Raw genomic sequence first — 22124 nt, 5'->3', positions numbered from 1 at the left:
TTCCTCCTGGATTTTTCCTGTGCGATCTACTATCCACTGCCGGACTGGGCAACCTAGATCCAATGGTCACCCCAGTCTGGCAAGTGAGCGTGCTCAGGCCTCATCTCTGCATCTCTGCGCTAGGTAGGAAGCCACATAGCCTCAACTGGACAGCAGCTGTCCCTGCGAGTTAAACGTCTTGCTAGGTCTCACACGACCTGGCCTCCACCTGAGTTGCAGCATTCCTCCTTGCCGACAGCCCCCCATTTCGATAGAGAGGAGGACCTGTCTGGAGTGGTGCCCACCTTGTGCCTGGTATGGTAGGTAGCTGTACCCCCCCCCCCCCGGAGGCTTTTGGGGTGGGGGGTCTACGTGGTGCTGGGCTGGAGGAGTGGTGGGTGATGCCGCTGTTGGTCCCGGTTAGGGGTGTCCATACCTGGGGGGGGGGGGGGGGGTTTCCTTTAGGGCTTCCTCTCCTGGGGTCTGTAAATTTTTTTTCCCCTGGGTCCAAGGGTCCTGTGCAGCGTTGTGTGGTACCGCCATGTTTCCATGGTCTATGTGATTACGGCTTGGAGGCTATGTTTTTGGTTTCCCCTAGACTTTCATTGACGGCCTATATCCTGTAGTATGAGACAGTTCTGAGGCTCTAAGGGCCTCTAGTGTGAGGTCAGCATTTCCTCTTCCTCTTTACATCAGTGTGGCAGATCGTTTTGGCACTTTCCAGCTCAGGTGGTGAGTCTCTGGGGGTACACTAACCTTCTTTGCTGTATACAGTGCCGCAGGTGCGCTGATTCTTGGAGGGGCATCCAGTTTTAAAAAATAAAAGAATTTTCTTTGAGCAGCAGTTCCGCATATTCCTTTATGGTAATGGAGCCTGGGAAGCTCAATTCACCACCCGATCAACTCCTGGAAGCTGCGGGACCATCCGAGTCTGTCTGCCCTTGCAGCCTTGACGGCAGTTCTGCAGTCACTAGTAGCCAAAGTAGATATAGCCCAGCAAGGAGACGGGGCAAGAAGCGCCCCCCACCTTCACCTGTATCCTTTGCTTCCTCAGATTCTGAGGTGGATTTGGCCACCCCGGACAAGAGTCAGCCCACTGGGTCTGCGTCCAATTAGAGTGCTCTAATAGTGAAGATGAGTCCTCTGCAGCCGCGCATGAAAAAGCACTGGTGGAGGCCCTGATTGTATCAGTACGGGAAACTCTAAAGTTGGACTACTTGGCGCCGCCCATTCAGCGACAGCTGGTGCCCACAAATCTTCCAAGCTGAATGCGTTTTTTCCCTTTCCTGCCTATTTTGACGAGATTGTCACTAGTCAGTGGGGTTCCCCGAAACACATGGTTGGTATACCGAATCGTTTTGCCGGAAGATAACCCTTTGAGGAGCCCCTTCAGAAGAAACTGACGGGTCCACCGTCGGTGGACTCTCCGGTTTCCAGGCTGAATAAGACACCACTTTTGCTAGTGGAAGATAACCCAGTGGACAAAAGAGCGGAGGCTGTTGTCCGGTACCTTTTCACTGTGGCTGGTTCAATTTTAGGACCGGTATTATCACCTTGGTATCTCAGACCTTAGTGGAATGGGCTAAGGTTTTGCGCCAGGATCTGGAGGGAAATCAACATCCTTCTGAGCTGAGGGTTACAGTAGATTGTGATGCAGCCCCCCTGGCCGGCAGGGTTTCTGTGACGGCGGTGATTCTTCGCTGCATGATCTGATTGAAATACTGGTCAGCTGACCAGGCTTCTGAAAAAGGACTGACCTTCCTTTTGTAGGTGACCGTTTGTTCGGTGCTTCTATGGAAGAGATCATTAAGGGCCTTACAGAAGGCAAGAGTACAGTGCGATTCCCTGGTACCTCCTGTGGGATCTCAATTTGGTTCTGTTGGTGCTTCAAAGGCCTCCCTTTGAAAATATTAGAGAAATTCCTCTGCTCACTGTGTCGCAGAAGGTGACCTTTTTTTTTTTTTTTTTTTTTTTTAAATGTTCATCACAGATTAAAACCAGAACAGGTAGTCGCCGTCAGTGAAAACATTACTGAAGCTGGTGTTACAGAAAGTAAGGTCAGGTAAATGGACAATATTGTGCTAACCCCCCCGTCCCGCAGAGATTCCGAGGCGCCGGGAGGGATCACCATGGTAAACAAACAGTAATAGAGGCCTACAGCAGGATACCACAATAGTAGGCCAACAACTGTGGAGCATCAAGCTAAACATGCGCTGTGGGTCACACAAAAAGGTCGCCGTGCAATTTGGGCCCTTACCCCTATTGGATGCCAGCAAAAATTTAAATAGAGAAAGATGGGGCTTTACGGGCCAGTGGGAGTAGAAGGATCAGACACAAAACCAATTTATAAAACCATATAACATTTTTATTAGTTTAGAAGGTAAAAAAGCATGGACTACCATGAACATATTGCAAGAACGGACTAACATAAAGCAATTTGTTAAAATCAATCAAAGTGAGTCATTAACCGTATAGAAATACATCCCGTGAGGGAAACAAAACCAAAAGCCTGTATAGGATGGAAGGTAGGTCTCAGGGTGGAATGCGGTCAATGTAGGTCCCCAGCAAGCCGACGCGTTTCGCTCAAGGCTTCCTCAGGGCCTGAGAGACCATGACAGACCTGTATTTCCTTATTGGTAATGACTCGGGAGGTGACAAAGTTGTGACGACACAAATACTGATAAATGTCACTGCTTCAGTATTCAAAATACAATCTCCATATTATATCTGCATTTATATATTCATTAAGCTGGATTCAAGTGTTCAGACCCTCGTTCACCACAGGAGCAAAGCTTTAGATATATTTTGATGGCAATTTTTATGGAAGCTTGATTGCCCAACTTTCTTTGGTGTACTCAAATTATTTGAAGATATAGATACTCAGCGTTAGGTATAAAGGATCTAAGAAGCTGCACTTCACGTGTCAGCCTATAGTCTCCTCTTTCTTTAGGTACATCCAAGGGGATAGTCGCTTGATATATCCTTAACGATATACTGTATAGAGGTTGAGAACCTATTTATGGTACAGGGGTGACTTCAGGCAGGAGGAGATATATATTTCTCATACAAGTAGAAAGGACAATATGTCCCGGACTCCACAGGTCCTCTGTGTTGATCACCGCCAGCAACCTGCCCTGTGGGTGTGGGCGAGAACCCAAGGGCACAATATGTGTAGGCCGCAACCAAGTCAACAACCGTATTTAGGTGGTGCACGTAGCAGGGGCTTCGAGCCATCTATCCCAGATCTTATTATACCTTTTTGGTCATCTCCTATTAGCATAGAGGACCTTTTTGTATGGGAGAGTGGCATTAACGGCCGCCAACCAGGACGACAGGGTAGGGGAAACTGGCTGCATCCACTTTAGGGCTATCAATTTCCTAGCAGTGAATAAAGTTTCATGGAGAAAGTGAAGTGTGTATTTTTCCGTGTCTTCATCGGGGAAAATCCCAAGGAGGCATAACTTGGGATCCAAGGAGACGGGGCAGCCCATGCGGTCGTGGAGGAACTGGACAACCGGAGTCCAGAATCCCTGCATGTCTGGGCAGTGCCAGATCATGTGGCCAAACGTGCCCGGGGAGCGCAAACATCTAGGGCATGCAGAGGAGCGTGAGGAATCTAACCCAGCCATCCGTACCGGAGTAAAGTACGATCTGTGGGTAATATAAATTTGCGTGAGCCTATCCGACAGCTTTGGGGAGACAAGCATACAGGCCTCCAAGGCATCACTCCAGTCATCCTCCTCCAGCTCCCCAGCATCCCCCACCCAGGATCCCCGAACACCATACGCCAGGTCGGCCACCTGCTTGATACCCATCATATCATACAATTGAGAAATTAGTTTGAGGTGGTCCTGACCTCTAATCACGTCCAGTAACACAACTGAGGGTAAGGCAGGGAACTAATAAATTGTGCCCGCAGGGCATGTGTGGTCTGCAAATAGTAAAAGCGCATATAGGTCGGGAGCTGAAATTACTCTTGAATCAGGGGAAATGGCTTGATGGCACCACCTGAAATAACATGTGATAGCAGATATATCCCCCTATTAATCCAGATACCCCATTTAGGAATATGAAGGAGTTCTGATAAATGACGATTATACCTCAGGGGAGTCATGGAATGGAAACCAGCGTCCCTGGTTTTGGAAATCGCCAGGTCCCAGATCCGTCTGTGTTTGAATAGGAGACCGTCACGGACGGCCGGCGTCGGAGAGCCGCCAACCCCCCGAAGCAGATCACAGAACGGGTGTGGGAGCCGTGAATCCTCACCTCGACAAACCAGCGCCACGTATCTGCCTGAGTCCTGTTTGTCCAAGTGGAAGAAGTGGGATAATTGAGCCGTGAGATAGTATCTCGCCAGGTCCGGGACAGCCATGCCTCCTAATTTAGTGGGTTTCTGGGTATGTTTCCAAGATAACTTATGTCTAGAAGTGCCCCATATGAACGTCTTCAGCAGTCTATCTAGTGTCATAAAGTACCTATAGGGAATGTAGGTGGGGGAGTGCCACAACATGTATAAAATCTTAGGGAGAAGGATCATTTTAATTAGGCCCACTCTACCCATGACACCCAACGGCAATCGAGCCCTGATCTGCGTTTTAGTTCTGACCAGGGCAAAGAGAGCTTCAATATTCAAGGGAATATAGTCAGGTAGGGACCTGGTCACATGCACTCCCAAGTGTTTGAATGTGGCCACCCGGGATAAGGGAAGAGCCGTCTGGTCTGCCGACTGAGGAAAACTGTCAAGAGGAAGGATAAGGGACTTGTCCCAGTTAACCGATACACCCGAAAAGTTACCAAATTGCTGAATCACATGAAGGGTTCGCTGTAGTGATGGACCCGGATCCGCCAGGTATAGTAACATGTCATCTGCGTTCCTCAAGGTCCCCGTGGCGGAAACCGTGTATACCCGGGTCTGAACGTATAGCCATCGCTAGGGGTTCAACCGCCAGTGCATACAACGATGGGGAGTTGGGACAGCCCTGTCGCGTGCCACGGGACAGGGGGAAAGGCCGGGATGTCCTCCCGTTGGCTACTACTCTGGCCCGAGGTTGGTTGTACATAATGGTGAGCCATTTGACAAAGTTCGGGCCGATGCCAAATCTGCGAAGACATTGCCAAAGGTACAGCCACTCGACCGAGTCGAAAGCTTTCGCAGCGTCTAGTGTCACCATGACCCTTGTGCCCACACAGTCGGGGGTGGCTTGAAGGTTCATGAACATTCGTCTGGTATTGAAGGCTGTGTTTTTGACTGGCATGAAGCCCGTTTGTTTGGGGTGCATGAGGGAGAGGATCACCTTGTTGAGCCTCAGGTATCTTCGCTAGAATTTTGATATCGCTTTGAAGCAAAGAAATAGGCCTATAGGATTCCGGGAATTGGGGATCCTTGCCGTGTTTGGGAATTTAGGATGATCAGAGCCTCTTGCATCGAGTCAGGCAATGAACTGTGTCAAAGGCCGCCTCATACACCGCGAGCAAACAAGGTACTATGGCCTCAGAGAAATGTGAGTAAAACTCCGTTGGTAGGCCATCAGAGCCAAGAGCCTTAGCCCTCGCAAACCGCGAGATAGCGGTAACTATCCCATCGGCAGTGACTGGGACCTCGAGCGCCTCGACCTGTGCAGGGGTCAGTGTGGAAAACTCAAGGGTATCCAACAGCCTGGTGAGATCAGACGGATCATAATCGACTTTGGAGGAGTAAACCTCACTAAAGTATGAGGCGAACAACTCTGCCACGGACGATGGATTCGATGAGTCCCCCAACACTGATAGTTGAAGTGTGACTACCACGGGGGGGTCTAGCGTCCATATGGGCTAAGTATGCTAACAGTTTGCCCACCCGCTCCCCATGCTCAAATACCCGTTGTCTGCTGAAATAACTTACGATTTGCCTGTTCCTGGCAAAGATGATCCAGGGCCCTAGTCTGGAGAAGAAGTTGGGCGAGTGAATCTGACGAGAGAGATTGGGCATATCTGGCTTCCAAATCAGCTAGCTGCTGTTTGGCGTTCTGCACGCCGACCCTCGATGCCCTCTTATGCCTGGCTATGCTGGAAGACAGGAGCAGTCGGGCATGTCCCTTGAAGAGTTCCCCCACAGCCGAGGGGGTCGCAGTGTCAAAGTGAGTGCTAAAGAAGTCGTCCCATTCAGCAGTCAAATAAGTCAATGTCAGGGACGGTCTTAAGCCAGAAGGGGTTCAGACACCAATGACATTGTGGGGGGGTCGGTAAACGAGGATATTTCTTTTATATATGGGGCATGATCCGATTGCACCGCCTGTTTTGGACCACGGCTGCTGAGTCTGGGCAAGAGGGCCTGGGAGATCCAAATGGAGTCTATCCTGGACATAGTGGAGTGGGTGGCCAAAAAACAGGAGTATGCTCTAGGGTGGGGATGCAGGCTCCTCCAGGAGTCCAGAAGTTGAAAGCTACTAAGCAGTCTGTGAAATCTGGAAGCTCTATGAGGGTAGGCTGGGGGAGTCAGATGGACCTATCCTGTCCAGGTGGGGGTTGGAAACCATATTAAAGTCTCCCATCCAAATAGCAGGGACAGATGGGAACCTAGACAAGAAAGCCATTCCCTCAGCCAGGAGCACAGCATTAAAGGGGGGAGGTACATACCAGGCTAGGAGGACGATAGCGTGCCGACTTATCCTACCAGACACAGACATACCTGCCCTGGGGGTCCGTTACCACCTCCTGAACATCAAAGGCCACAGACCGAGATATGAGCAGCGTGACACCCCTGGAATGTGAGTAATGTGATGCGTGGAATGACCATCCTACCCATGGACGGTGGAAGGTGCCTAACATGTTACCTTCAGCATGGGTTTCCACCAGGGCAATAATATCCGCCCTCTGCTCTTTTAGATAGAGTACAACAGTTCGTTTGACTTTATCTCGGAGGCCGCGCACGTTCCAGGTGAGTATGGTTAACCTCGCAATAGCATCTGAACAGGAGCAGCTAGTGGCGTAGGATGATCAGGGTGCCCCAGGACAGGTATGGCCCAAAGTACAATACCATGGAAAATTAGCTACATAAGGCATGACAGTGTTAGTATATGCAACGGCAGGATGTACAGTACAAAACTCAAACACATAAATCCCAACCCCCCTCCCAGCCCAACACACACCCCAACTCGTGTGGGCATTAAACCCAAAACCAAGTAAAAATGAACAATGCAAAAGGGATAACAGCAGGACCAAGCACCCACGGGTAGCCCTGCAGAAAAACAGGACCCCCCAAGGTGGGTGGAAGAGTTGTGAGATCAGGGGGCGAACAATCTCCAAAGAGAAGTCCCAAGGTCGGGACATGTTGGTGAGCAGACTTCCGTGGGATATAACACAGTTCCTTATGTGGGCAGAGTGGCCTCCCGGCCAATAAGCAAGGGAATGTTCCAGTACAGAATGGTGGGCAACCTCCAGGTGAGGAACTGTATAAAGCAGGAGAGTGTACCGTCATGGGGGGGAAGAGGGGAGCAGGAGGGGATCAAGGGATGGGTCCGAACCCCATGGGTACCGCCAACAGAAGACTGTGTAAAGCGGTGGACGGATGCCTAGAGCTAGGGGGGGCGCTCGGAATGGGTTACATCAGCTCCCAGGACAAGGGTAAGACATGTGCAGCAGGTTTCCCCATGTTTAAGTGCAGGCCGGGATCCGTAGAAGGGGCTCATGGTGACACAGAGGGGACCGACAGGCCCAGACCGGGCATAGTCTCCAGCCAGGGGGGTGGGGTAGAACGCAAGTGGTGCACAAGGTACTCAGGCAATCCAGCCATGCTGCGGCAGCGTCTGGGTCCTCAAAGAAATGGACTCTGTCCTTTCCAATCACACGCAGCCTGGCAGGATACAGCATAGAGTACTTGATGTTACGGGTCCGGAGGCGCCTCTTAACATCTCCAAAACGGCTGAGTTGCTTCTGAACTTCAGCTGAGAAATCCGGGAAGGCCAGGATGTGGTGGTTGTTCAGAGGGACGTTACCTCGTTCTCTGGACAGGCGGAGAATCGCATCTCTGTCCTCTAAAATTCAAGAAGCGTGCAATAAAGACCTGAGGGGGGGCACCCGGAGGGGGTTTCTTGGCAGGCATGCGGTGGGACCTCTCAATGACAAAAGCCTGAGAGAAGGCCTCCCTACCATATGATTTGAGCAGAAGATCCTCCAGAAAGGTAGCAGGAGAGGCCCAATGAAGCGAATGTTGTTGCGTCAGGCCCTATTCTCAAGGTCGTCTTGTGCAATAGATATGTAATATCTCTAGATGCTTGTTCAACCGCATTCTGGACTGTGCTAAATCATCCTTCACCCTGGAAAGAAGGTGGATTTTTTTAGTAGCTATTACTTACACACGTCCTGTTAGCTGCGTTTTCTTGTAGGTCACCTTATTTGGTGATTCATAGGGACAAAGTGGTGTTACGACCCTGTCAGGCATTCCTTAAGGTTGTCTCGGGGTTTCATTTGAATGAGGACATTGTTCTACCATCCTTATGTCCTAAGCCTAAACATCCTAAGGAAATTGCCTTACATTCCTTAGATGTAGTAAGAGGGAATGGGGTTTACCTGGCAGTGACTGAACCTATTAGGAAATCCGATTCTTTGTTCTTACGGATGGACCTCGTAAGGGGCAGGCCGCATCTGCTGTGACTATTTCAAAGGGGGTACAGGCCTACTCCATTAAGGGTCAGGTTCCTCCTTTCCCTGTTAAAGCGCATTCTACGAGGGAGCTTAGTGCCTCATGGGCCTTCCATCATCAGGCGTCACTGGTTCAGGTGTGCAAGGCGGCTACTTGGTCGTCTGTACACACATTCACAACATTTTTTAAAGTGGATGTACTTGCATCTTCAGATGCGGCACTTGGCTGCAAAGTTTTGCAGGCTGCGGTTGTTGAGGCTTCCGTTTCTTGAGGGTGAAACTTTTTTTTCTGGTGGTGAGCTCCAGTTGTTCCTAGTTGAGCTCCTGTTAGCTGGTTTTCTAAAGAGAAATCTGGATTTTTGTCTTACCGTAAAATCCTTTTTTTCAGAGGCTCCCTGACAGACACAGCACCCGCCCCTCTTTTGAAGTCAAGTTATTTGTTCTTCTGACACTGCTTGTTACAAACTGGAAGTCCTACAGCAGGAAGTGATGGTATACCCTCTGGGACTGCCCCAGGGGCGTAACCAAAAAAGGTTCTGCCTAGTCCTACTCCTAGAAAGCAAGAGCATAAGTCTATGATCTGAAGACTTGAAGCTGTGTCTGTCAGAGAACCTCAGAGAAAAGGATTTTACGGCAAGACAATCCAATTTCTCCATCGTTCATTGACAGATGCTGCTCCATATTCTTAACCATTGGGTTATACTTCGCCCTATAGGAGTAGGACACTAATCAGGAAAAAACTTCACCACGCCTATGGGGCAGTTCCTGAAGGCATACACCCAATCGCTCTGCTATAGGATCAAGTTTGTTTCTGCCTAGTTTAGGAGTAGGACCTAGTTCCCGGCTGTGACTTCTGTCTTAGCTTGTTTTTGTTATTTTAAAGGGAACCTTTGTTAAAATTGTAACTTTTTATCTAGTTATGTTCCTTGGAGAACTGCAAATAACCGCATGCGGGTGCAGGTTATAGCCCCGCGCTATGCCTCGCCACGACTGAGTCCCAATGGACGTGGCTTGGCCGTGAGTGAAACGCCTCGCTAGGACGCACACGACCTGGTTTGGCAGCATAGTGCCCCCTGGCCGTCAGCACCCCCACCCTGAGTGGAGAGGTAGTCTGTCCGGAGTGGCGCCCACCCGATTGTCATTAGTAGGGTGAGTAGTGTCCCCCCATAGCTCTTGCAGTCTCGGAGTGGACGTGGGCTCCTCCTTGGGATGCTCAGACCCCCGGATTCCCTTCAATTTCCCCCAGCCCCTCTAACAGTCGCGGTGGTCTTTTGGCCCCAACCTACCCCCATGCCCCCCGGGGGTTAGGTAGGAGCTGTCCGAGCTCCTAACCGAGCTGCTGATCAAGCTGAGAGAGCTGAGGGGGGGGGGGGGGGGACGACTCATGGCCGGATCGGGCCCCAAATTTTGGCCACGGCTTTGCGGCCTAATCACGGCTGGCTGACTGAGCTGCTGACCAGGCTGTTTGAGCTATTGACCGAGCTCCTGACCAGGCTGTTTGAGTTGCTGACCAGGGTGATAGAGCAGCGGATGGGCGTCCACTCCACCCCCTTGGGGGTGGACATATGGACTGCCTGGCGCCCCCCCTTGAACCGGCGCGTCTGCGTCATGGTGGGCCCCCTTTTCCTCTTTATAGGGGCTATGTCCTTTATGGTGGGCGACCCTTAGGTCTAATAAGGGTCCTTATGTGGAACTTTAGCCGGCGTCTCCTTGCGGGACTGTGGTCGACTACCTCCCCTGCTTGTTATGTTCTCAGGTTGAGCTTGGCCTTTAGCGACTCTTCTGGGTCTGCGTCCACGCACTTCGGGTGCTCTATAGTGAAGATGTCTCCTGTTTTTACTGCGCATGCAAGGGTGCTGGTGGATGCACTGATTGTATTGATGCAGGAGATTTTAACATGGGGGGGCACCGGTCCCCTCGCGGACCGAAGATCTCCTAAAAGTGGCAAAGGTACTCCCTTTTCCCGCCTACTGTGACAAAATTGTCAGTGGAGGAGTTCTAAACACAATAGAGGTAACCACGCATGGTGTGGCTTAAAAGCTGGTCTGCGAACCAGGCTTCTAAAAAGGCTTGATCAGATCTCCCCTTTACGGGGGACCGCCTATTTGGGTCTTTGTTTGATGAACTGATCAAAGGACTCACAGGTGGAAAGAGTATTCTTCTTCCTCTATCCGCTAAGGGCAAGTCACTGCGTAATAGACGGGGCCCTTATTTTTCAGCACACAGGTGGCCCCTTTGTGCCCCCTTCTGCACGCAGGAGAAAGGACCTAAGCCATTTAGGTCATCTGGGGTTTCCAAGAAGATGTGGAGGGGTAAGCCGAGAACAGGCTCCTCAAGATCTGTGGACAAATCTCCGTCTGCATGAAGGGATGCCCTCACCATATCTGGGGTGGGGGGACGTCTGTTTTCTGTCCGGAACCATTGGCCTCCTTGATTCAGGACAAATGGTCCCACGTGCTGCTCCAATCGGGTTACAAGATCAAATTCAGGTCCCGACCGTTAGGCAGATTCTTCCTGTCCAATCTACAGCTACCTTCAGATCAGTTAAGGGATCTACGAGGGCGGTACAAGATCTGCTGTCGCAAAGGGTGATTGTGCCGGTTCCCTCTCGGGAACGCTTTCAAGGGTTTTATTCAAACCGGTTTACTGTTCCGAGGAAAGAAGGGAAAGTGCGCTCTGTACGGGTACAGAGGTTTAGAATGGAGTCCATTCCCACAGTAGTGGCGTTCCTACACCAAGGGGACTTTTTGGCCTCTATTGATATCGAGGACGCATATCTGCCAATCCTTATTTACGCTGGACACCAGTGTTTTCTTCGCTTCACTGTAGGAGAGGAGCATTTATCAATTTGTGGCGTTACCATGTCGCCTCTGCCTCCAGGGTCTAAACCAACGTGTTGTCTCTAGTATTGGCATTACTGTGACAAGGGGGGATTTCGGTACTAGGGTACTTGGATGATCTCCTCTTAACAGCAGACTCCAACACTGGTGGGCAATCTGTCAATCACTGTACAGACTCTGCATGAGTTCAGTTGGACCATCAATTTCAGAAAATCTGCTCTGGTTCCAGCATCCAAAATGATTTATCTGGGACTGACTCTAGACTCGGCCTCTGCGAGTGTTTCTTCCCCCAGGAAAGCTGCAAAAGTTGCAGAGGGCGATTCGGTTGCTGTTATCCAGCACTCTGTCCTCATTGTGGACCTGCATGCGAGCTCTAGGCCTGATGGGGTCTACCTTCGGGGCGGTTCCGTTTGCTCTGTTCCACACGAGACCTCTGCAAAGGGGTATTCTTAAGTGGAACAAGGATCCAAAATCTTTGGACAATCTGATTCGGTTGAGTCAAAACGCAAGAAGTGCTCTTCTGTGGGTGCTCTGTTCCTTGGCCCTGCGTCTGGGCAAGCCCTCCCTTCCATTGTATTGGACCATGGTATCCTGGACAAATTGTCTGCAGGGTTGTTCAGTTCGGGATAGATCGATATGGTGTTTTCAGGGCTGATACCGATATTTTGGTCACAAAGTATCGATATCGGCCGATATTGTATCGATATCGGCGGATATTGTGTACATTTAAAGTTTTGAAAAATAGACAATTTTTGACACAAATTTGGTACTGAACATGTTATGTTAACATTTTTAACATTTAAAGGCTTGTTCTTACCTGCATGAAAACTGATAGGAAAACCGCACAGCTTTCACTTGCAGGGACATCTGTTTCACATCATGTGATTGTGAATGATGCATAAACTGCTGCAGTTGTGCACTCACTCACTGCAATGGTTTTAAATCACTACTGCAGTCAGTGCAAAACTGCTAGAAAAAAAGCTAGACAAAAGCTGGACAGTGGATTGGAGTGGACACTAGTACTACTACTTTTTTCAATTCTCCCAGTTAAGTAGAACAATATTATAGTGCAGAAAGCATAACATTTCAGCATGTTCACCTGTTAAATGGTTTCTATTTTTTTCATATATTGCTGCCACTTCATTAACACGCTCAATTGGTACAGGAGAGGAAAGAGGAGCAGAGAGGTTTCTTCTAGCATGAGAGGCAAGTATTTTGTAGTGTGCCTCATTTTCTTTCCACCACTGAAGAGGATCACCACTTCTTCTGTCAATTACTGGTTCCTTCAAATAGAGATGAAGTTCATTATCCAGGCTCATTATTGCAGATTCAGAAGAATCCTCTGCACGAGGCCCCAATAAAACACTGAACATGCCATCAATTCAACCATGATAAAACAGAGTCTCTGAGGGTTGTCTTCTATTTGGACATCTTTCTGTTTTTGCAGCATCCTGCTGCTTTTCGAGATTATAAAAATGCTGTTCTGGACTTGACTTTTCGGCAGGAACCTCCTGCACCTCCTGTCTTCTATATATAATATCTTCTGTCAGCCATTGCTTTGCCTTGGCCAATACATCATCAGAAGAGAAAACATGGTTATTGTATTGAGGGTCCAAAAGACTTGCCAGCACGTTTTTAATCTCTTCATGCTTCTCAAAACATATCAATCAAAGCTTTCTGGCTTGAGAGACCATCATTTAGAAGTTGAAGGGTGTTGTGTGCCATGCAACTGAGGTCTGACACATCAGCAAGCCTCATTCCTTTCCGCATGTTTGCTCTGCTGTCTCGAAGGAGTACAAGCATCACTCTGGGAATCTTTCATTCCCCAGTCTTCAAGCATGCCTAGAAACATGTCTCTAATGTACTCAGTCTGGGATCCTTGCATCACTTTTGTATTCAACACCAATTGCCTTTTTGTCCATCCGCTATCAATGAAGTGGCATGTAAGGTTCATTAGTGACTGTTTGTCCTGAACAGCAGTCACTCGTGAATGAGAGTGAGTTTCCAGTTTTCTCTGGTTGCAACATAGCCTTTACTTTCTGAACGACCTTCGACAGTTCGATAATGCTTCTCACTCTTCAGTGTGTACCTTGGCTCAACTATGGGTATCAACCACTTAAACCCAGAGTCAGACACCATTGTAAATGGCTGGTTATCAGTGACCAATCATCTCTTTGATTACTCTGTCCAGCAGTTGGGATCATCCATCTGAAATTATCCACCTGTTTTTTTTTTTTGTTTTTTTTTTCTGAAACCGATCTCTTACTGTTGCCTGAGATAGTGGAGGAGTTATTTCACATTGTGATTAATTTTGTTTCTGTGCTGCATGATATAATTCAACATGATGAACTCTTAGATGGGCCCAAAGATTTGACGTATTTTTGCAGTTACTGATCCCATGCTTACATTATTTGTGCATGTGTTGCACACTGCTGCTTTTCCTGGAGATTGTTGAGACGAGAACTAGTCCCAGATCACACTTTTTTACTTTTTTCTGTCTGCATCCATCTCCAATGCAATTTGAAAAAGACTAATATAAGGTTAAAATAAATTGCTGGCTGGCTGCTGGCACCCTGCTGTGGCTGGCTGGCACAGTGTTGTGCGTGGCTGGCTTGTTGGCACCCTGTTGTGGCGTGGCTGGCTTGTTGGCACCCTGTTGTGGGGTGGCTGGCTTGTTGGCACCCTGTTGTGGGGTGGCTGGCTTGTTGGCAACCTGCTGTGGGGTGGCTGGCTTGTTGGCACCCTGCTGTGGGGTGGCTGGCTGGCTGGCACCCTGCTGTGGGGTGGCTGGCTGGTACCCTGCTGTGGCTACTGGCTGGCTGGCACCCTGTTGTGGGGTTGGTGGCTGGCTGGAACCCTGCTGTGAGAAAAGACAAAAAAAGGGGCGCACCGACCTAGTGCATCACCACCAAAACCATTTATTAAAATATTAAAAAGTATACAATATACTCACAAGGCAGGTGTGATAATACACACATCAACATTGCATATAAAATCTCCACGGTAGCCAAGGTTGCAGCAACTTTTCTGGCTCTGAGGGAGGGGGTTTGCCCCTGAAACGCGTCAGCCCAGCCACAGCAGCCCCATGCGGCACTCTGCATGCCATTCGGCTACGTATGGGACCTTGGCTACCTTGGAGATTTTATATGCAATGTTGATGTGTGTATTATCACACCTGCCTTGTGAGTATATTGTATACTTTTTAATATTTTAATAAATGGTTTTAGTGGTGATGCACTAGGTCGGTGCTCCCCTTTTTCTTTTGTCTTTTCTCTCAGTTGGTTCTGGATACCCTTGATCCTGAGGGGGCAGCAAGACCATTGGCTTTTTTCCACCTGAGTCTGAAGTGCATCTCTTTTCCCTCCGTCATATTCTACTTGAGCGCAGGAGATTTGCTTTACTACTTGGGACCCTGCTGTGGCTGCTGGCACCCTGTTGTGGGTGGCTGGCTTGGTGGCACCCTTTTATGGGGTTGGTGGCTGGCACCTTGTTGTGGGGTGGGTGGCTGGCTGCTGGCACCCTGTTGTGGATGCTTGCTGGCTGGCACCCTGTTGTGGCATGGGTGGTTGGCACCCTGTGGTGGGTGGCTGGCTGGCACCCTGTGCTGGGTGGCTGGCTGGCACCCTGTGCTGGGTGGCTGGATGACTGCTTGCTGCGGGGCCTTGGCGTGGTGATACGGAATTGCGGATGCACAGTGCACTGTGACTGCACACTGTCCGAGGCTGTCCCAGAAGAGGGAGACGGCCTAAGAAGGCAGAACGTGTACAATTATAGGCCCAGTGTGTGGAGACACATCGAGCAACACACGCAATGACGTCACGTGTGCTCCGCGCACAATATCGGTAATATCGGCAAGTTCCAGGACCGATACCGATGTATGACAGTAAAAGTGAATAGCGGCCGATCTTCCATGCTGCTTTACAGTCGCTGGCTTTAACTGTGTGGCTGTGAAAGCCAGGTATTGAAGGATAGTGGTCTTTCTGACTCTGACTAGGTGATTCCTACACTGTTGAAGGCTAGAAAATCTACCTCCAGGAAGATTTATCATCGTAGGTGGAAATCGTACATCTCATGGTGTGAATCGATTAAGGTGCATCCGCACTCCTTTTCAGTGGCTAGGATATTGGCTTTTCTCCAAAGAGGGGTTAAGCAGGGGTTGACTTGGGTAGTATTAAAGGCCAGGTGTCGGCTTTGGCTGTGTATTTTCAACGCCCTTTAGTTACGCATTCTTTGATTCACACTTTTATCCAGGGAGTTCATCTTGTGGCTCCTCTGATACGGTCCCAGTTACCTCTGTGGGAACTTAACTTGATACTGTCGATTTTTCAAAAACCTCCCTTTGAAAACTTAGGGAGATTTCTTTGCTTACACTGTCACAGAATATAGCCTTTTTGGTGGCTATTACCTCTGCCCACAGTGTCTGAATTGGTGGCGCTGTCCTGCCGTTCTCCTTCTCTGGCGGTCCACAGAGATTAAGTGGTACTTTGACCTAATCAGTTGTTTCTTCCTAAGTTGGTTTCTGATTTCCATTGAATGAAGACCTTGTGCTGCCCTCACTCTGTCCTAAGCCCAAGCATCCCAAGGAAATTGCCTTGCATTCTTTGGCTGTGGTTCGGGTGTTTGCCTGACGGTTACTGAGTCTTTCAGGAAATCAGACACTCCTTTTGTCCTCACGGAAGGACCTCGGAAGGGATTGGCTGCATCTGCTGGGACCATATCCAGATGGATCAGGCAGATGGTGGTACAGGTGTATTCACTTAAGGGTCAGGTTCCACCTTTCCCTGTGAAGGCGAATTCTGATAGGGCTCTTGGGCCTCTTGCGCGATCAGGCGTCAGTAATAAAAGCTTGCAAAGCGGTAACTTGGTCGCCTGGTCACACGTTCTCTAAATTATGCAAAGTAGATGTGTTTGCATCTTTGGATGGCTCTATTAACCGCAAGGTTTTGCAGGCTGCTGTTTAAAAGAGCAATTTTTTTTCTCTTTGAGAGTGTATGTTTCTAGGTGAGCTCCAGTTGTTCCTGCTTGAGCTCTATGTTCACTGGTTGGCCAAGTTTAGCCTTTGGGGAATTATGTTCTTTCTCTGCATTGTTTTTCCACCCCTCATGCAAATACTGCTTTGGGACGTCCCAATGGTTTAGAAGAATATGGCGCTGCGTCTGTCAGTGAACGATGTTTGTGGCGATGCACAACACAATGTTGTGGTGTCATTAGTTTAGAATGAAAAAGCCCAAACACCGTAGCCTGCAACACACATGCACAGCATCTATATATTAAACATTTTCTGAAAATTGCTGCATGTCAAATTTTTTTTCCGTGGCTGTGCATTAGCAGCCAAATAAAAATGAAATGGCTGCCTTAACCCAGCTCATGTCAACAAACCACAAGGTCTGAAAGGGCCCTAAATGTATTTTAAGGCAATGCAGTAAGCCAACCTAATTTAACATGTGCATGGAGCCAGCTTTACAGGAGGGTAGATCACAAGACTAACCTCATCAGTGTGTTGCTGCCCCTTCTCCATTCTGTTGGTTAGGGTGCTCCTTGACAAAGCAGTATTACTTTCAAACTAGGTGAGAAAAAAAGAGCTCATAAAAGAAGTGTATCTTTTGTTCTGACATGTATTTCAACTGAATATAGTGGTCTGCCTATCCCCACACATCTCTAAGTTTGGTTCCTAACTGATGTTTTATATTGCTGTTTTGGTTTTCCAAAGGTACAGCATTGGATATTCTCATTTGACCGTCTGTTTGAATCACCATACTGCTCTGTATGACCAGTCTCTCCTAGCTATGTGTGTTTAATTTTGTGCTTGAACTGTTTAGTTCTGTGAAAACACTTTTAAAAGATTAAGGTTTTCCTGGTAAACATCTGAAAAGGCACCTAGCCTGGCTGGAGGTAATAAATATGAAATATTCTTATGGGAGATTTCATACTGAGCCAACAATTGTAGCCTGCCAATTTTGTCATAGATAGGATTACTCTCTGGTTTCTGATATTCATAGTTCATATCTTATTTGCAGGTTCAAGTGGTAGAGGTACAGTCACGAATAACCGAGTCTGCTAAACTAATTGAAGAAGTCGATGAATGTATATCCAGCTTGCTAATTGGTATGCTTTTTACCCCCAAACTGATCTGCTGCAACCTACAGAAATGTCAAAATCCACTCTTTTAAGGTTGTGTTTTTTTTGTTTTTTTCCATCAAGAAGTTCCAGAGTCCACACTTATGTACAAGTAAATTGTAACCTGCTGCAATTTTAAGTCTAGCTGCCTTCACGTCATTTTAGTTTTAAGATGTTTTTAAAGGTGTATTCCTCCTGGAATTAATTTACCATAATAATATAAAGAAGGAATTCAGAAAGAGAAACCATAATGTTGAGCTCTGAGGAGAGAACAAAAGTCAGAGTAATTGGAATGTGACACCAAATTGCATGAATTGTTTTCTCTGTATTCATACCCTATGCGGATTTTGTTTTCAGTTGGAAGTCTGTAACACATTTTCTTCAATGGTTTGACATCCCTCGTCGGTGCTTTCATAATCTGTCCTTGGCTGCATTTGTTTTCATTGTCTATTGGCTGACGCAGGATGACCTCACTCCTGCGCAGGAGTTGGGATCTGTGGCAAAATGTAATCTAGCTGCACTTGCACAGTTCAGTGTACATACTAAAGAAGACTGCGAGCAGGTAGTTGGGTTCATTTTTGTTTTTTAAGAGACATTCTATGAACCATTAGAAGAGCCTGTCTGCTGACAGTCTTCAAAATTGAGACTTTAGTTCTTCTGTAGGTTAGATTCACACTTGTGCAGTGTTTAGGGGCAGGAATTGCACCTGTTCCCCAAACCACCTGCAGCCAAAACACGCCCCTCTTACTGACATGCGGGGCTACCATTCATTCCTAATGATATGCATCTAAACACTGAGTGCGAGAAATCGCAATTCAAGTGAATGGGTTGCTGTGCTCCAAGCCGAACAGGCATCAAGTGCTGGTTTTAATGGCTTTATATGCTCTGTTACTCTTCTTTGATACTCCTATCACAGATTAGGTTTATCACTAGTGTATGTAAATGTGTGTATATATATATATATATATATATATATATATATATATATATATATATAGTAATTATTTTATTTTTACTATGTTCTATGTACTATAATTCTTTAGTGTACTTAAATATATTTTTAAAAAATTGTATTTGTTGTCCAGTCTTGTGAATAGTTATAAATAAGAAAACAAAAAATTTTCTTTTTAGAAACTGCCAGACTAGAGGAGGGGTTCAACAATACCTGGGCAGACATCCCAGGTGGTAAAGCGATGCAGTCTGGTAAGTAAAGTCAATTGTAGTTTTCTGAAAAACCTGCCTGCACTTACAAAGCAGTAGTGTCCATTCTACCTGCACCTAAAAAAAAAAACCTCTTCCTGATCTGTTCACTTTTATTTATTGTAGCTATGAGAGTGTACTTTTAAACTAGTTGAATACAGTAATGTAAATTTTTTGATCACTGTATTTTTGTTCTTTTTTCTTTTCTTTGCAGAGTTAGAAAATTTGATCTCTCAGGAACAGATTGGTATCTGGTAAGATGAACAGTAAAAACACACAAACACGATTATTTATATTTATATATATATATATATATATATATATATATATATATATATATATATATATATGTATGTATATTATAATATTTCTACTTTTAAAACCAGTTTCTAGCAAGTGGTTATATTTAAAAGACATGTTCAGGCTTAGATAAAGTTTCCATAGATTTACATGGTGGCTTTTTTCTGTGGCATGGCTTATTTAAGGTAATGGTAAGTTACTGTATAAACAACAGTGAGAAGGTTTTTCACAAAGGATGTAAATATTGTGGGGGGCCACCACTGTCAAAAGTGTACAACATACAGGAAGTAAGCACCTGAATAGAGTAGTTTAAGGGAAGTTGAGAAGTGGGTGTTGAGGGATTTTTCTTATTTGTCCTTTTTAGTAGAAAATATCACACCTTACAATGCTTCTGTTAACTAGCAATTGTGCTTCTTAACTACTTATACTAGTCCAACTATATATGAACTAAAAGGATAAAATATGAAATAATTTAGACTGTCCCATAATGGTTGTTCTTCTGTAGCAAATCACTTTGGAAAGAAGGTAAGACAGCAGTTAAAACTACTAATTTATCTTTCGATTTGTAGGGAAAAGTCGCACTTGGAAAAACAAAAGGAAAAGATCTTGACACACCTTGGATGCTTGCAGGATGAAGCACGAGGCCTTGACAAATGTTTGCAGGAACCTTGGTAAGCATGACCCTTCATTTTCTTACATATCATGGAATTTTTCCAACACTTGTTCTTTATTGGATGAAGAGGAAGTCATGTCATAAATGGCCATTAATATTGCATGTTCTCCACTTCCACGTTTGTTTTCTAAGAAGGATAGAGTTAACATAGGCAACTCACTTGGCCCTAGTAGGCACAATAGATGCCAGCCAAAATATGACAACCAACTTCCTAGCAAGGTATATTAATCTGATTACCATGATGTAAATTGCTTTTGGATACATTTCAGCATTGATCGCACTCAACAGACAAACCAGGGGGGTGAGAGTTATAGGGGTTTGGCTAGATAAGAAATAGTCCGCACAACCTCTGCCCAATATCGTCAGTTTCGGGCAACGCCATATCATGTATATAAAGTCCCCTCTGTGAACTGTACATTTCGGGCATTAAGGAGAATCCCTGCAGCCCCAATGAAATAGTTTTAATAGATGTACGAAAAGTTCTGTGCAGGATAAATAGTTGCGAAGGTTTATGGGAGGCTGATACCGACACAACTGGAAGAGACTCCAGGGCCATGTCCCATTGATCCCAATCTATATCTCCAATACCAGTAGCCCTATGGGTTCTACATTTTAGTAAGGCAGGATTCTGAATGGATGATAACAAGACTAAGTATGCTCGCAAAATTAGCCCCTTGTGATCAGACGCCTGTTTAACCTCCTGTAGCAACGAGGAGCTAGAGACAGTCAGATTTAGCTTTTGTTTTTGGGTCTGTATCTCATGCCTGAGGTGGAGATATTGATATTATTGTGTGGGACACCTGCCCCTTTCAGCACTGCAGGACCATCCGGGTACCCTGCCTCTGCGTCACAGCGGACGGCTCCTTTTTAAGGGGGCTATTTCCTATTATGTCTAAGGAGGGCGACCCCCCCCCCCCCTGTTTTTGCGGGGCTCAGTAGGTGGTCCATTCGTGGGCCCTTGGTCGGCGTCCCCTTTGCGGGATCGCAGTTGGTGGCCTCCCCTGATTGTTTTCCAGGTGAGCTTCATATATAGGGACCCTACTGGGTCTACGTCTACGCACCCTAAGTGCTTAGATAGTGAGGATAATTCCACGGCTCCTCTAGCCACGCATGAAAAGGCGCTGGTGGATGCACTGTTTGTGTCAGTGCGTGACACTTTAAAGATGGAGGTTGGTGCTGCGTCTGAGGTGACGGTCCCTTTTGGCACACACAGGACCTCCTGCGCGGTGAGGGTGTTCCCTTTTCCGTTTACTTTGACAACATTGTCAAAAAACAGTGGGGTTGTCCAAAACAGTGGTTCCTAAGTGACTTTTGCTTGCAGTGTCCCTATGAGGATTAACTGCGTTTAAAGGTGGATGGTCCCACCTGTAGTCAATTTCCAGGTTAAATAAAGCTACCTTCATTCCTGTTGAAGAGTCCCTGGCCTTTAAATATCCAGCTGATAGGAGGGCCAAGGCTCTGTCCCACCATATGTTTAGAGGCTACAATTTTATCTTTGATGCCTCTTGGATGTGGCTCCTTTGATTGCTAGGCTGTCTGTATCAGCAGTGGTCCTTCTGCGTATTATCTGGCTAAAATACTGGTCTGCGGACCAGACTTCTAAGAAGGCCTTATCTGATCTTCCCCTTGTAGAAGATTGCCTGTTTGGAGCTTCCTTGGATGAAATCGTTAAGGTTCTCAGAGATGGGGAAGAGTACTCTTCTTCCGCAGGCTACCAAGGACTAGGAGCCATGTCGTAGACGTGGGCCATTCTCCTTGGCTCAGAGGTTTTTTTTTGTCCCTTAGGGTCTCAAGACAAGAGATCAAAAGTCAGAGCCTCCACCGGAGATTCAAAGAGGCCCTGGTCTGGCAAGCCACGAGCTGACTCTTCCAGACCTGCGGACATGGCTGCCTCTGCATGAAAGGGCTCCCTCACCCATATCTGGGGGTGGGGGGACATCTTTGCTGGTTTCCGGATCCATCGACCTCCCTGGTATAGGACACGTGGGTCCACAAAGTTATTAGATCAGGCTACAAGATCGAGTTCGGTCTTATCCTCCCGAAAGGTTCTTCCCTTCCAACCTGCACTTGTCCCCAGATCTCTTAGGGGTCTCTTTGGGGTAGGTAAAGACTTGTTCCTTCAAGGGGTGATTGTTCAGTTTTTGAACATTTTCATGGGTTTTTACTCAAACCTCTTTACAGTTTCCAGGAAGGAAAGCAAGGTACATCCAATTCTGGACCTCAAGGCTCTAAACTGCTGGTGTGAGTACAGAAGTTCTGCATTCACACGGTAGTGGCGTCATTATGTCAGGTGGATTTCTTCTTGCTTCTCAGGGTAGTGGCGTCCCTATGTCAGGGGATTTCTTCTTGCTTCTCAGGGTAGTGGCGTCCCTATGTCAGGGGATTTCTTCTTGCTT

The 22124-nt window shown here is 47.2% G+C and overlaps 1 protein-coding gene across 1 annotated transcript in view; it reads left to right on the top strand.

The window, feature by feature from the left end:
• The window catches only part of KNL1 (kinetochore scaffold 1), a 437074-nt gene that overhangs the window by 287557 nt on the left and 127393 nt on the right, over positions 1 to 22124 (top strand). Inside the window, exons 18-21 of the mRNA XM_082274949.1 lie at positions 17456 to 17543; positions 18687 to 18758; positions 18970 to 19009; positions 19625 to 19726. Of these exons, the coding sequence (XP_082131075.1) occupies positions 17456 to 17543; positions 18687 to 18758; positions 18970 to 19009; positions 19625 to 19726 (302 nt within the window). The remainder of the gene's footprint in view (positions 1 to 17455; positions 17544 to 18686; positions 18759 to 18969; positions 19010 to 19624; positions 19727 to 22124) is intronic.

This window comes from Pelophylax lessonae (genome assembly GCF_965119305.1).
Source record: "Pelophylax lessonae genome assembly, chromosome: 13".
Taxonomy (NCBI): domain Eukaryota; kingdom Metazoa; phylum Chordata; class Amphibia; order Anura; family Ranidae; genus Pelophylax; species Pelophylax lessonae.
The sequence above is the reverse complement of the archived record's forward strand: the minus strand, read 5'-3'. Positions and strand labels throughout refer to the sequence as shown.